The sequence below is a fragment of the Gouania willdenowi genome, chromosome 16 (genome assembly GCF_900634775.1).
Source record: "Gouania willdenowi chromosome 16, fGouWil2.1, whole genome shotgun sequence".
Taxonomy (NCBI): domain Eukaryota; kingdom Metazoa; phylum Chordata; class Actinopteri; order Blenniiformes; family Gobiesocidae; genus Gouania; species Gouania willdenowi.
In genome coordinates, this window is record NC_041059.1 from 10,751,394 (window position 1) to 10,768,074 (window position 16,681).

Genomic DNA, 16,681 nt, shown 5'->3' on the forward strand with positions numbered 1-16,681 from the left:
AGCATCACTGCAGGGCAGGGTTAGGGTTGATTACATTTTTCAATTACGCCTTCATTATCAATGTTCAACTACAACTCAATTACAATGGCCGGCATTTTTTTCTCAATTATAATAAAAATTACAATTATTTTTCTTCCCTTGAAAATCAATTACAATTATGTTTTCAATTACTAAAGTTAAATTTATTTAAAACTTTACCTTCCTCTTGCATTAGCTTTCTGTTACCATCTCTTATAATAACGGGTCAGTTTTGACCCATGTCTTAAATCAGCTGTGAAATTCACTAAAAAATATGACACCATTTATTTCTCATCTCTTGGTTACCTTGTTAGGCTTCCTTATCCATGAAAATATTGGTAATAATCTTTTTGGTGTGGGCGTCTGGGCCTTTTTCTGTCAGTATACCCCTCGATTTCAATTTATTTAAAAATGGTAAAATGATCCTAAAGAGAACTGACGGGTAAACATGATATGACATATTTTAATCATTGTTAACTACATATGCGTAAGGCACAGAACTGTAACATGGTTGTAACAGTTGTGCATTTAATTACATTTTGTAAATGACAATTTTTATAGAATTTTCTTTGCAATTAAAATAATAAAGTCAATTATCAGAACTCACCAATTACAATTATAATGATGAATTAATTAGGTGATTACAATTATAATTGATCCCAACCCTGCTGCAGGGACTCCTACCGGGTGTGTGGATCTGAAGAGCAGGACTGCAGGGTCTCAGTGACACCACTGACCCACTGGGAGGTGCTGCTGAGCTGATGGTGGTTTGTGTGTGTATCTGCCTCTCCTGTTGTCTGTCCAACAGTGTCAACGTTTCCGCCTGTCGATCCACCGCTCGGTTTGGATGAGGCAGTGGAAACGGGAGCGTGACTGCAGCGGACGCCGCCGTCATCTGTTTGGGCAGTATGTGGGGGGAAGTGCTCGAGGGGCTGGAAACGGAGTACACTACACTGGAGGGCACGGCTGCCATGGAGACCACGCCCGTTCCCATGGCGACTGTAGTTGAAGGTGGGTAGATGGCCGTGACTATCTGTCCTCCGGAAGCTGAAGAAGGGACAGACGTGGAGGGCTGAGGAGACGACTGTGCTGTGGCGAGGAGCGGTGTCTGTCCTGAACGGATGAGACGGAAAATCATATGTACACTTTGTCAATGATTAAGATCACATTCCCAAAGTGCAGTACAGGTACCCTCCAGGAGGGTATGTGACATTTTTTTTTTAAATTAAAACAGTATGGCAACATTAGTAACTAAAAAGTAAACACAGCAGGAGTCAGGAGCCTCCATGCATTGCCACAAATTAGACACTGGCATCTGTAAGACTACAGTGTAGCGGTGAGATAAATATTATCTCATCAAAAAAGCAAAAGATTTATTTTTCCAAAATAAAATACATTGTTTATTGCTGAAAATGCCAGTAGGCTAAATAACAGAGTAATAATTCTGAATAAGATGTTTTCTTGTGTGCTTATAGATTATTATACTTTTTTATTATTTTTATACATTCACAAATTTCACTGTACAACATAAGTGGTTAATAAGAACGTATATTACACTGGTAAGTGTCTCCACGATAAAGGGCCTTTGATACACTGTGTTTGGGAGTGTCCAAAAGTACAAGGATTGTGGAAAAGCAATCGTTAACAATATTTCTGGAATTGTGAAGTTGAAAGTTTCTCTTGAAACCAAAGTGTGTGTTTTAGGTACCGGTAAATATCCAGAAAACTTTAACGTCAATTTAAAACAATTGACTATACTTAACTTCAGACTGCGTAAGTGTATGGGTGAAAGAGAATACTTCCTGTATTGTGTTCCTTACAATGTCAGAGGTAAAAGCAGAGAAATTTGAATGTGCATGGAAACAATTATTGGATTTTCTTAAAAAAGTGTTTAAAGATGTGTTGCTGTATGTTAAGCATTTTATTTTAACTGTTTGTGTATTTGTTGTAGGGCTGGGAAATTTAGCCTAAAAAAAACCCTCAGATTATTGAAAGAAAAATTAGAGTTTCGATTTTTTTTCTATTCACTTAAAAATGACTGCAGACATCAGATATATTGTCAAAAGTGCAATTTTATTGCTGTGATTGTCCTCAAGAGTTAAAATGACCACAGGGAGCACCAGTATCAACTCTGTGGTTTGGTAGTCGACAATGAAGCAGAGAAGAAGAGCTCTCCTAAGGGACCCTTACTCTCCCTTAAACAGTGCCCAACCCTAGCTTAAAATCGATTTATTGAATTTGTAGATAAAAAGATACTGTGAAGTTGCTGTTGCACTTTTGCTTAAACCTGGGTTAAAGCTTGAAATTGTTGAATGACAGAGCCTCATTTACTTTTTTATTTTGGGATTGTTCTATGCATTTCAACTCTTGAAGTCCATCACAGCAATAAAGTTGCACTTTTGACAATATATCTGATGTCTGCAGTCATTTCTAAGTGCATCGAAAAAAAAAAAAAATCGAATCAAAACTCAAATTTTTCTTTCAAAAAATCAGTGATTTTTTTTTTAAGAAAAATTGCCCAGCCCTAGCTGAAGTTAGCAAGTAAATCACAGACTATTGAAGACACACAAACCCTGAGGATAGAAGTCCTTTTCGGTACAAAAACAGTGAAGGATCTTTTTAAGATACCATTCCAAACCTGTGAGGCTTCACTATTGTTATGACAGGAAACTAGCCAAAGATCCTCTATCCACTTTAAATGACCACGCCTAAAACCTTTAGGCTAACAGATTATCCCAGTGACATTTGCCTGTAAATAACATGACGAATTCATCTTTTGTAAAATGGACTACAATTAACAACAACAGCTCAGGATTTAACAAGTGATGTAAAAATATGATGTCGTAGAATTAGCATTTAGAATTAACATTAACTGTGTTCATTAAAATATAATAAATGTGTTTTATATTATATTTAAAATATTTTCAACAGGCTATGCTAACGTTTTCAACACAAACCTGCGATCAATGGCTGAACGAGAGTCTGCCCAGGTGGTGCGATGGCTGTGAATCCCAGTGTTGCAAGAGGTGACGGAACGTAAGCTGATCCAGCAACTGGAAGAGCTTGCTGTGATGGGGAGGAACCAGTTGTCGTAGAGACCAGAGGCAGTGTGGACTGGACCCCCGGAGTAGACTGGACATATGTGATCCTAGAATATAACAGGCAAGGAAACAATCAGGGAAAAAAATACAAAAAAAGGAGGCAAATACATGGCGTTCAATACAACCCCGAGACAGTTTGAGAGTCCTGAGGAAAGATGCGGTTAGAAAAAAACAGAAAGACTAAAGGAGAAGTGCTGTATGGAGGGTCAGATGGTGATCATACTTCACAACAATTTGCACTTGATGACTGTTGCAGGATCTGTGTTTACATGCGCCTAAGAGGCAGTGCGGGGGTGGCAGGTGAAGGCAACTTGGGCCACCAGCAGCATGACTAACACATCCAGAATAGAGCGAGAGCTTCAGCTGTACACATGCTGTTAAAAAACTGCCGTTTTATACTTTTTCTTCACAGTGCCTTAAACATCTCACTCCTCTTAAAAAAGAGAACCAACCACTAGGGAGGTACCGAAAGCAAAATTATTGGCCGAAACTGAAAATGAGGAAACTAAAGCCGAACACCAAAATAAGTTATTATGCTATTTATGAATCTGACTGTGTACTAACCTCACGAAAATCAAGGCATTGCAATTGCATAAATTAATGTTAATCTATCTCTCTATAAAAGCAAGGAAGTTGTGCGTGCGTGCATGTGTCTGTGTTTGTGGAGCAAATTTCTCCCCGACGAGGTGTCTGTTCGACCTGAAACTTTTTTAACAGCTTCCACAAAGCCCGAGTGTGAGCATCCCTTATTTATGTATTATTTGGTTGTTACATTTCAAAACGTTTTTGAAATCACAGCGGTTTACACCAAACGGAGGATTAGACCGGAGAGGGGGGAGAGTCTGAGCAGCCAAGCCACACTGATATACTGGCAAAGCTCTTAAGTCTCACACCTACAATTTATAGCACTAACAGAAATGCTAAATGCTAAAAAAAAATAGTTTAAATTGTTTTATTTGTATGAATTTATCTTTTTTTTTAAAAAAAAATCAGATTCTAACTAAACCGCTGCATTGGTGCAAACTTTATTTATCACTTGATCATGCGCATGTCCAATAGAATTAAACCAGGAAATTGCACACGCTATTTTACTTTGTAGTGTTATAAAGGGGTTTATTTGTGGGTGCAAAGTACTGAGTTTGTACATCTTTTTGTACACCCAACCTTCAAACACATACTCATTTGGCCATAATTGACAACTCTACTTAAGCCCCCACTATATGAATACATACTTCCGATGGGCACTGTAATAGTTTGTGTAAATTTATTGATAATGTTTTTTAAGGATATTTTGTATATATTGGGTTTTTATTGATATTATTAGTAGTATGTATTTCATTTTTTTATAACTCAAATCAGTTTTAAATTAAGTCTAAAATAATAAAACATTTAAAAAAAATGTGAAAGGTTGTGAATACTTTCAGGCCCTGTACCACACACAAACAGTTTGTGGGTCAGATGTTTTCTACCTGGTCGTTGCTTGAGGCAAAAGAACTGCCTGGGAATGTGCAGATCCTGGAGCCACTACTGCTGCTGTACCCACTGTTACAGGGAAAGGAGTAGCCGGATGCACTGCTCCACCCTGAGGCAGCTGGGGTTGCACCACAGGCATAGGGGCAATCTGGATGATCTGAAGATGCAGAAAGGACGCAGACAGAATGTGAGCTCTAAGTGGCTGTGTGATGCTTTCCTGTTTACAGGGTGATGATGATGATAAAGTGCCTACAGCTAAGAGACATTATTAATTCTTGCTGACCTTGCTTCCTGGCTGTGCACCATTCTGGACAGGAAGAGGTGGAGCCACGATGGGAAACTGTTGGGCAGGGGCAGGCGCAGTACGCACTGTTGCCATGGGAACAAGCATTTTACCCTGGAGCACCGGAGACTGTGTTTGCACTGTTGCAAAAAAGACAAAGGTAATTTAAAACCCAGTATTAAGTGACTACGTATTTTCATTGATTTCAAATTATTATGTTACGAGTGTTCACCTCTAGTTCCCGGGTTAACCACGCCCACAGCTGGGCTGGAGGCGTACCCAGTCATCCCACTGGCACATTGCTGCTTTCCATTAGCCAGAGACACATGCGTCTGTGGGGCTGTGGGCAGGGTGAAGAGACTGGTTTGCTGGCTCAGCTGCTGAGGTGGACTCTTTGGGTTGGCGTTTGCAGGTAGGGTGGGCAGGATGTACTGGACTTGTGTGATGGCTTTACCACCAGGGGGAGCCAGGGACGAGGCTGGAAGGAAATGGGGCTGGAGCAGGGGCTGGAGCAGGGGGCCGTTAGTTTGGCTGTGCAGGGCTGAGGCCGCTGCAGGTGGGAGGGCCTGCTGCAGGGGGGGCTGTGTGTGTGGTGATGGGGTGATGAGCTGGACGGCTGGTTGGGCCGGCAAAGCTCCCCCTAAAACTAAATTGGTCACGACACTAGCTGGACTCACACCTGCACCTATAGGATTAGGTGACGATGACGAGTAGTACCCACCCACAGCAGCTGCACTTCCTGGTCCAGGACCGACCACGAACTGCGGGTGCTGTGGTTGCTGCGGAGTCAAACACTTCCTCTCTGGTAGGTGAGGGCTGGACAAAGTGCCTCCCTCTCTGGGTTTGCTGGCGATGGGTAGCGGCGTGCTAATGACAGGACGCATCACATTGGTCACCACTGTAGAGGCCACTCTCACAGCACCAATGCCCAGTAGCGGGTTGGCACCTGATGAATCTGATGATGATGATGACGAGGGAGGTCCGTGTGATTGGCCAGATGTGAAGGAAAAAAGGGAAACTGGCACATTTACGCCTCTTTCGCCCCCAAATGAGTCTTTACCATCTCCCTCTCCTCTGTCCTTCCTTCTGTGCTCTACAAAGCTGCCCCCGCCTGATCTCCGCTCATCATAACGCCTGTGTGTTGGGTACGAGGAGAGGGAAGCACTTCTGCCATGTGGAGTGTTTTGTGAAGAAGAGGACAATGCAGAGGAACAGATGACTTGAGCAAAAACTCTCTGAAAATGACAAGTAGGAACTTAGGAATGCATTTAATGGAATAAACCAGGGGTGTCAAATTATCTTTGTTTCGGGGGCCAAATACAGAACGTGGGCCACAGATTTTAGGTTGGAAAAATTCAACATTAATGTGCCCTGGTTTGTACTTACATGTATAAAAGATTTATAAATGATAAAGTATGTGAGTATAACAGTCTCTGCAGGAACTTCACTTAAATTACATTGAATTTGGGAATTTGAGGACATTTCGTGGAATAATTTGAGGAAAATTTGCCAAATTTTGGAAAAAATTTGATTAAAATTGACTGCCGTCATGTGATATAAGAAGTGGAAAACTGAGTGCTTCAAATATTGAAGAGTTTAATTGAATTTTTGTATTTGGAGGGGCTGAATCGACTGATAATTTACAAAATATTTCATGTTCTATCAGTTTTACTTTCTCGAGCGGGCCGAATTTGATGCTTTAAAGGGCCGGATTTGGTCCCCGGTCCTTGAGTTTGACACATGTTTAAAAAAGCCAAATTTAAATACCTTGCGGTCACTCTCATCCCCTGAGCCATTCTCACTGTCACTGTCAGTGACTCGTTCCTTACACTTGAGGTCTATGGAACTGATAGGGTAAGGGTCCTCTGTGGAGATACAAAAAAGTTTTAGGTACAGCAACAAGCAAAGTATTGATTAAACCTGATATAACCTTTGTGAATAACCACAGATTTTAAATTGATTTTGTGATAACCCATTATTAGCATTCCATAATTATGGGAAGAACATTTTGTCAATGTGCCCAGGTTAAAGGCTCACCCAACAAATGTAAATGTGTGTAAATCACACATTTACATCTCCTGCAAACACTGTCAAACAGAATTGAATAAAATATAATACACTGTCGAGCATTCCCTACAACAGCGTTTCTCAAATGGGGGTACATGTACCACTAGGGTTACGCTTTGGCACTACTACTTGAATACTTGAATGAGAAAGTGAAAAATTAACAAATGAAAGCATTAAAATTATAATGTTTATTTGTGGTTAAAATGGTAATCATAATAATTATGATGGAAATTATCTTGATTAGAACATGAATTGAAAAAACAAGAGTAAGTCTTGGTTTCACACCAGGTGGGAGATGACTGGAAATGATAAAAACTGTAGAAATAAATCTATTCATGAGGCTGTTTCATTCACTCATTAACAAAATGAGATTCTTTAGAATGTGTGTTATCACTCATTAATTTCATCATTATGCTCTATAGCATGATGATTAAGTATTCTGAGCAAAATGTTGTAATCGGACAAAGGGGTACTTGTTTTGAGAACCATTGTCCTAAAAGAAACAAGAGACGTCCATTGATGGGATGTAGACAGTAATGAGATGCTCTTGTTTTCCCACATTATTTGTTTTATTGAGCTCAGTGTTTGCTTTGAACTCCTCCCTCTTCTGACTCCCTTCTCTCTATTTAACAACAGCAGATACATGAGATCTGACATCATTTAGTGACACTTTGTAAATATACCTGCCTCACCTAACTACAGTTCACTTTCTGTTAGAGAGAAAAAAAAAAGGAGACTTTAATCCATTACGGGCTGCAACATAATATCTGACTGTGGATGTGTCTAAGTGAGGAGAGCAGGCCTAAATCCTCACCGATGACATCATCGTCACCCTCCTCCTCACAGATGACCATGCGCTCTTCATCGCTGGTCATGTCTTCACTGACCCCCCGCTGAGTCTGCGACAATGGAGGAGCATGGCTAGAGAACTGACTGCCACCGTCTCCACACATCTAAAAAGACGGAGACAAAAACACAATAAGAATTCATCAAAAGGGTTTTTTTCTTACTTGACCTGCCAATTTCTTACATAACACTCCATATGTGTATCGAGGGTTATATAAAAGAATATCTGATTGTTTTAGCTGAGGGATTATGTTAACAAAGTTATAATCACTTTTTAATGTGGCACCATTTGTGCAAATTGAACTAAAGAAAACTTCTCTGTTGCATGAAACGCCCACGAATGTCTTTAAGTCTCACTTTTAAAAATAACTTTCTCTGGCAACGAATTGAGTGATATATATATATATATATATATATATATATTTCTATAAAGACTGTCTTGAATTAATTTCTGCATGAGTGCTTTCCTACTTCACCTGAGCCAGTTCTGCCAGGGCTTGTGGGTTCCCCCTGTTACTCCGCTCCAGGGTATGAACGGCACTTTGAGAAAAGGCTCTGGGACGAGTCAGCTGACCCACCAGCCCGTCTCCTGCACTCCTCTCTGATAAACCAACCAGACCTGGACCAACACCCTTTAGCTCCACAGAATGAGGCTCTGTCCCAGAAAAAAAAAAGTATGCAAGACTGATAAGGCACTGAGAAAAACAAAAAGCACAGAGTTATAACTGGTGTTTATGGGTGATAATTAAAGAAAGACGTACCTGTGGATTCTGACATGCTTCTCTCTCGGATGTCTTTGCCTCCAGGAACCCCACGACCTTCTGAGCTGGATTTTTTTCTATCTTTGTTGCACCACTTCCAATCTGGGTGGGCTTTAAAGTGGGCTTCTTTCACCTAAAAATACAAAAACATCATTATAGTCAGAGGTGAAAATAATGGATTACAAGTACTCATGTTACTGTAATTGAGTTGTTTTATGGGTACTTGTACTTTTTTGAGTGTATTTTTAAATCATTAAGTTTACTTGTACTTAAGTATGTTTTAAAATAAGTAAAGTAATTAATTACATGTAAATTATTATTATTATTTTTTAAACAATCAATGGACATTGTGAAACTACAAAATATGAAATGACCAGACAACAATCAAATGCATCACATCATAGCCGACCAATCAGATTAAACGTAATGCACCACGCCCGCCTGGGATTTATTTTTTATTTTAATTGAATTCATTGGTGATATTTTATTTTAAAAAGAATTGTACATTTTGACAAACCTTTTATTATATACAGATTCTTTTGTGGAAAATAAATTAAGTTTCAATTGTGCAAAATTTAGTCTCTTCCTTTTTAAGTTTATACATGAGATGTTTACTGTATGCAAGGGAACCGTTGCAAGATTAGTTACCAAAAATGAAAGTGGAGGGTGAAAGTAACTAGTAACTTTTACTTTGAGTACTATTTAATTGAGCTACTTTTCACTTGTACTTGAGTATTGCATGTATGACTTACTTGTACTTGCACGAGCCGTACTTCTAATTGAGTAGGATATATGAGTACTCTTTACACCTCTGATTATAGAATAAGTGCAGTACAATCAGTCATTTTCTTTAATCATTTACCAGACATTTCAGGCAACCCCAAGGTTGAAAAACACTGATATAAGTTCTGTTTAAATATACAGGATTTCAACAGCCTGAGAATACATCTACCTGGAAAGCTAAGTCGTGGTACTTCTGCTTCTCTTTGGGCCCCAGGGCGTACCACCACTCGCCAAGAATCTTGCTCACTGTCCTGTTGTCCTGGTTTGGGTGCCGTTGATGCACCAGAGCTCGATGGCGCTTACTAAAAATCATAAATGCATTCATTGGCCGCCGGATGTGGTCCTTCTCCCGCTAAAAAACAAGGAAAAATATGACAGGAAATTAATATACAGAGCATTAATAACACTAAACATTCTGATGCAAGGAAATCAGAGGATGAACCTTTCCAGCGCCGCTCTTGTCTCCGTCTTTGGGCAGTGCACTGAGGGACTGGGTGCGTCTCTTCACTGGGGATGTAGAAAGGGGCTGCTCGGGTATGACTCCTGGAAGAAAGCTGGAAAACATTGGTCTGATCAAACATTTGATGACAACTTACCCTCAATTCATTTTCTCTTTCATGTTTTTTTAAAGATGATGAACGTTTAGTGGCTGACAGCCTAAAATCGGCTCAACAGATGGTGATGGAGACCAGAGATAGAATACTTTTGTTTCTATTTGCTTTGTTCTGGTGTTTCATTCCTGTGCCTAACTTAGTACAGGGAAAAAAGAATAATCACAATTATTTATCATGTTAGGGGAAAAAAAAAATCTGTTTTTACTTAACTACTTTTAAACAATGTGTGTACAGTTTACAGTGCAAAATGAAGCTTAAAATAAAAATTATACTGATAAAATAAATAAATTAATCAACCCAAAAATGTAAAATATACCAAAGGCTAACTGAATAAATAAATGATTACAGAGTGCAGAGCCTGTATTTTAAATGTAAAGTCAATTTAATCGTGGCAACCAAAATCGTGATCACGATTAAAATTTGATTAATTGTGCAGCCCTAGTTTCAAAAGGAGAATGTTGTATATTACTAAGAGAAGTGTGATAATAATGCATGTTGGTATATATGAAGTATCTCTTTAGTTGCTATAGTTAAAGCACTTCACACAGAGAGGATGAGAATGCAAACTGCTCGTACGGATCATCCACGTCACTCTCGGTTTCACTGTCTGGCCTCTCCCGGTCGGCCTCTCCTTTCTCCTTTTCCAAAGTTGGCTATCCGCTGAGGGGGGGTGGACGGATGGGGGGCCCTCTTTCTACAGTGGTCGGTGCCTCGATGGGTTCCTGTGACAGTGATGCTATCCCGTGACATTCTGAGGCAAAACAAAAAAGTGGATAAACTTAAACTAGAACTGGGACAAAGCACTTGATGAATACCTGACAGAATAAGAGGATCAGATAAAAACAGATCAGTTAGTCCACATTGTGTATTCACACCTGACTTGAGACTGGTTGCTTGTGGGTGGTTGACTGGGTGTTGACCTTCTTCTAGTTGAGAAGGAGCATCTGATTGGGTGGGTGCTAAAAAAGGGACCAATGAATGCCAGGGGAAGACTGGAACTGATCGGGGCTCAACATTTGTCCAGACTGCGATAAAAGACAAAAAGGAAACTTATCATTAACAAACATATGTTTAACAATTTGTCTCTTTTCCATCAACATTTGTCCTGTTGAGGACCACTGGGAACTGAAGCCTGCCCCAGTTCACAAACTGGGTACATCCTGATCAGGTCACCAGACCATCATGAGACATGAAAAACCAAAATCACCTAGTAAACTAACATGCACACTAACAATACAAAAAATGACAATATTCTTTGCTGTGAGGCAACAATGGGTGCTTGTGAACACAAACTATAGATCATTTAGTCATTATTCAAATACTGATAATATTAGTTAAAGCAACATGCTTGGGATTTAAAGAAAATGATTGGATAAAAGGAAAAATTTGCTTCAAGATAGCAAAAATCACAAATGCCTGAGATCCCAGCAGTTGCATAAGCTCAATTCTTTTTAAACAACTAACTAGAGGTTTAGAGACATCTGAAACAGTGGTCAATTTTAAGATGGTAAAATAAAGTATTGGATTTTTTAAAATAGCTGGAAATATCTGAGAAGCCACTGGAACAAACCGCAATCCATTTAACTGGCTAAATCCCTTCAATAACAGCAGATGTACAAAGGGACTCTGTTCTCTATAACAGGCTGCATGTAGGAGAGCAGAAGCTGTTACACTCTCAGCCATCACAAATGAATCAAAAGTACACCATGTAAAAGCATTTATTAGGTTCTGATTATAAAAAGCAATAGCACATATGAGGACAAACCTTCAACCTAACATAGAAATGTTAAATAGTTATTAAATTATAAAGCATGTCAATGAACATTAATGTAAAAACAAACATAAAAGAGAAATAAATGCAAGAACTAACCAAACATGCTTAATCCTTGGCGTAGATAGGAATGATTCTCTGATGAAAACATTGTTGGAAATAGTGGACTCTTGATGTTTCTTTGAGAAAACAATGTTTTTCCCCCCCTATCTCTCTCAAACTCTCACATCTACAGCACTTAGACAGACATCCATGAAAGAAAACATCTTTAATCCAACATCTTGAGAAGGATATTGCTGGGAAGTGGATCAGGACACTTGTTTGGAGGTGTGGGTATCCGTTTTTTCTCCACAGTTAACAGACATCATTCCCTTCAGGGATGCTTTGCGCAGGCTTTCTCTCTGATACAAAAAAAAGTGAATACAGTCTATAGTATTCACAGAATAATGCAGCAGTGGAATCACCAATCCGTCGTTTAAAAAAATGGACAATAATATCTGCAGTTATATAAAACCTAAGATTAAGTTGTATAAGCAGCCTGTGAAAGGGGTGGATAAAAGTGAGGGTTTGCTCTGCTTTCCTTTGGTCTAATAACCCCCGATGCCCTCTCCTCCCAGTTTGTTTACATTACATCAGCTTGGACACGAAGGGGTTAACGAGGCCTCGAGTTCATCCACGGCTTTGGTTACAGCATCAGTCCGGTAACTACGCAGTCCTTGTGGCCCATGATAAGATGAGTTCCGCGCTACAATACACAGCTCCTGGAAGGCAAACAGTATAGGTGGTGTTACCTCATAAAAACACCAAAACTGGAGCAGATGGAGGACTGTGCTAGAGAGAGAGAGAGAAAACACATCCGTAAAAAGCGGAAGAGAGAACTAGCAACAAACCAGACTGGGGTGATCGGGATTAAGCTAGTCCAAGTGACCCCCCAGCTATGATGTGGGAAGACACATGAGGCGCTATTTTAGCGGCGGTGTCCCGTAATGAGCAGAGCCCCCAGTGCACCGCTCCACATTGGACCTGTCCCCCGGGAACACCCCTGGTCGTGCACCCGCCGCAGAGCCACGGCAGAAAGAAACGCACCTATTCTCATGGTTTCAGCACTAAGCTGCCCTCACAGGTGTGTACCAACACAGATCTGAAGCCTGATCTACGACTTCCAGTGTGCACCTGTTAGAACCTTCACATCGACCTGGGTTCTATCTCCAGCTGACTGTGTTTCTGGTGCATTCATCCATCATCACTATGGTCCACTAAAGCCAGTAACAGTTACAAACCAGAGCCACCTCCGTCAGATCTCTGCCCTGCCCCGGCTAAAGGCAACTCGACCACAAACCTGATCTCTAGCTAGCAGGAGAGTGACCAAAGCTCGGTGGTAACAGTGATCACGGTGAGCAGCCTCTCCGGGCTCCGGTCAGCAGCAGGCACAGGAGGAGAATGGACCGCGGAAACTGTAATAAACACCCCCCCTCTCCTCCTCCACCCTCCCCGCGTTGCCTCTTTCCGACCCGAGTAAGGTTTCTGGGGTGAACTCGGGGTCCTGGTTGCAGATGCCCGGGTCAGGGACTCCGGGTAGCTACAGTCGGTCCGCAGCAGGTTAGCTAGCCTCTCTCTCCGCGCGAACGATAGCGCGCGCACAGCGTCCAGTCCTCTTGATAAACGGCCTCCGTTCGGCTCCGTTAAAGTTACCGTTACGTTTCTTCAGCAGTTTCTCATTCGTATTTCAGCCGCTATTTAGTGTCCAGCAGAGAGTCGATGTTTGCCGTGGCCCTTTCTTTCTCCGTCCCTCCCTCTCCCTCCTGTTGTAAACTAGGCTGCCCCCCTCAGTTCGCCCCCCCTTCTCCTACTGTCAACCTCGCCCAGCATTGTCCCGCCCCCTCTGCAACTCTTCATGCCAATTGGTCAATGCAGCACCCACCGCGAGCTCTAATTGGCGGGAATGTGCAGTGGAATGCCAGTCATACGCAAATTTAACCAAGCTTTAGCATTTTGTCTAACTTTTACTTCTATTTACTTCATCTTTTGTAAATATAAAAGCAAAAAAAAAAGGCTTAAATAAACATTTAATACCATACAAAATACAAATATTCAAAATCCAGAACCCAAACACAACCTCAAAACGTTTTTTTGTGTCTGCTTCTACTGTAACCCCACCTCCAACCTGTGTCATTGGAGGGGAAGTCGTAGTAAAACTTGACTGACAGTTAAAAAGGCGAATCCATCGCTGACACTGAGCTGTAGGCTAACAAATGGCTTAACACAAGCTGAACAGATCCTCCTCCTTAAAACCCCTCAGCCCCTCGATGATTTAATACCTTTAAAGTAAAAGCGTCACCACAATCTTCTGTGTACCTGCACAAAATTGGAAAGGAGATAAATGCTAATGCTGAAGACGCAAACAAAACTTACACCCATCCATGGTCATCAGGCAGATTTATTGTGCTAGTTGAGTGTTTATAATTTTGTCTTTTTATGTAAGCATAAATTCATACCACAGTTTTAACTAATTTCTTGAATCTTGTACAAACGCATTAAAAAGCCTATATCTTATTGTTTTTGTATGAAGTAGTAGACAGTATCTTGTGGAAACTAAGCAGAAAAACTAAATTTCATCTCCGAAAAATAGGTAAGACAACTGTTCTTTCCGATATTTGTATGTCTCATAACCTAAACCTATATTAGCTCAAAATATTAGGATTATGTTTACAAAATAATGCTATTTGGATTTTGTTTTACTCTTCTTCTAACCTCTATCCTACATCTCTACTCCAGCATACAAAATCACTTCTCCAGCACAACAAAAACCTAATAAGGTGTTGAGTTCTGCTAAAAGCATGATATTAAAAAACAACCATGACGTAAGGCAACTGGACCAAGCATAACTGTATTTATGTATTCCATCTGGACCAAAGCTCTGATTTTAGAGAACCAATTTCCACCAGCAAATATATTACTTTTTAGATCTGCAACACATAACAAAATTAGTATTTGTACATGTAAAACACATGAACACCCTCAGACATTTGAAATATATTTTAATGTTAAGATGCAAGAAGAAACACAGAATGACAAGTAAAAATAAAAGGCGAATTAAAAACAGGACAGAAAGAGGTAAAATGGGTGAAAGAGACTAAGAGCTGAGAGGAGTAAAAATAGACCAGGAGTCATTTTCAGCAAAGAGGTAGGGAGGGGTGTGTGAGAGAAAGAGAGAGGGGGGGGGGGGGGGGTGTGCTGGAGAGAAAACAACTCGTGAAAACAGAGCTTCACCTAAACAGAGGAAGGGTGTGGGGGAGACAATGGGACGTCAATAATGTGTATGGGTACCTTAGAAAATACAGTGGTGCAGTTTCTCTCAATAGAGTCAAAAAGTCATGCTCAGCTTTGCTCATCTGCTTCAAAAATCAATGCAATGCTAGAATTAGGCGCATTTTTATTAATGCCAGCCAGTTTGAACATTACAAGCTTTGGGTTTTGAGAACAACTGCTGTCCTCCTAGTGAAAACAAACCCCCCTAAACCCCTTGGTTTGATCAAAGGGATAAAAATAAGGCTTGAAACGGTAAACCTTTGGAGCACTAATAGTTCTGTCTTTGCAGTGTTGCACTCTCCAGCTGTGTTTTCTTAAGCTGCTGGCATGAGTCATGCATAGTGCATCATGCAAAACTGTGGAGTGACTGTGTGTGTCCTCTTAGGAAAGGTTTAAAGGGACTAGGCATTAGGGGCAAAGACCCAGAGATTAGGTTTTAATCAACTGTGGACAATTTACACTACAGCAAAAAAAGCATGTTTGAGTTGAAAAGGAGAAAAAAAGAGGGAGAGGGAACAATGTAGTGGTGAGGAGGGATTACTGACTCTTTGACATCTAGTAATGATGAATTACACCTGACAATTTATTCTGCAAAGTCAAGTTTATTTTTCATGAATGAATTTGATCATACATGCACAATTCATAAAAAGGCTTAGAGCCCAATATGTAATAATGACCTGAAATGTAATAAAACCTGAAATGTAATAACCAGTCAATAATGTAACAAGATGCTGAGCCCAAAACTTTAAAACCTTACAAACTAAAAACAATTTGTAAAAACAAGTTTAGACATTTTAGGCAGACATTTTTACGTTTTGGGTTCAGCATCTTGTTACATTAATGACTTTTTCGGGTTTTATTACATTTTTCTTCATAACAATTCAAGTCTTGTTACATTTTGGGTCGTCGTATTAACATATCAGGCTTTAACAAGGCTGGGACTGTATCTATAAATAGCTAAGTTAATTTTGGTCATTGCAACTATTTATGCACAAAATACCTCTAAGTGAGACTGCCACAAAGGGGAAGTTATTTTTCCATAAAACAACGGTGCAAAATCAAGACTTTCCGAGCTTAGTCATGTAATTACGACACAAGTGGCTTATTATACAACCAAGAATAAAAGGAGGAGTGAAGAAAGACAGGAGAGAAAATCCCCCTGAGGTTAGCTCCTTGTCTTCTTTCTTCCCTCATAGCAGCACAAAATCTGTGTAGGTGTTCAACAGCTTTCATTGGCTGTCTTCTCTTAGAGACATAATGCTCTTAATGGGCATGTGCAGGAATAATCTACCCACTATTACATCTGTCATACTTTATGTGACATCACATGAAAAAATCTGCCTCATCTTTCTCCTCCTCACCTATGCTGGCACAATGCAGTCAGAGCATCTCTCTCTCTCTCTCTCTCTCTCTCCGTCTCTCTCTCTCTCATCCCCTAATTCATCTCCCACCCTGTGTTCTCTGTCGCTCCCTCCCACAACCCAACATTTGATCCGTCCAATTATAACTCGATCCACCAGTACTTTGCAGTTACCATGGCAACAGCTATGTTGGGCACGGGTACCCACATTGGTGGTGGGAACCAGTGTGCCACAGACCATCTGACCATCAACATTGACTGCACGATATCTTTGGAACCAATCAATTTAATTTAA

General features: G+C 40.4%; 1 protein-coding gene across 1 annotated transcript in view; it reads right to left on the reverse strand.

Annotated features, from left to right (window-relative positions):
• The window catches only part of cicb (capicua transcriptional repressor b), a 41,447-nt gene that overhangs the window by 5,210 nt on the left and 19,556 nt on the right, over nt 1-16,681 (reverse strand). Inside the window, 13 exon segments of the mRNA XM_028469841.1 lie at nt 703-1,131; nt 2,976-3,166; nt 4,589-4,749; nt 4,876-5,015; nt 5,108-6,110; nt 6,643-6,740; nt 7,757-7,895; nt 8,265-8,443; nt 8,550-8,682; nt 9,502-9,684; nt 9,775-9,886; nt 10,523-10,697; nt 10,822-10,971. Coding sequence (XP_028325642.1) covers nt 703-1,131; nt 2,976-3,166; nt 4,589-4,749; nt 4,876-5,015; nt 5,108-6,110; nt 6,643-6,740; nt 7,757-7,895; nt 8,265-8,443; nt 8,550-8,682; nt 9,502-9,684; nt 9,775-9,886; nt 10,523-10,697; nt 10,822-10,971 — 3,093 coding nt within the window.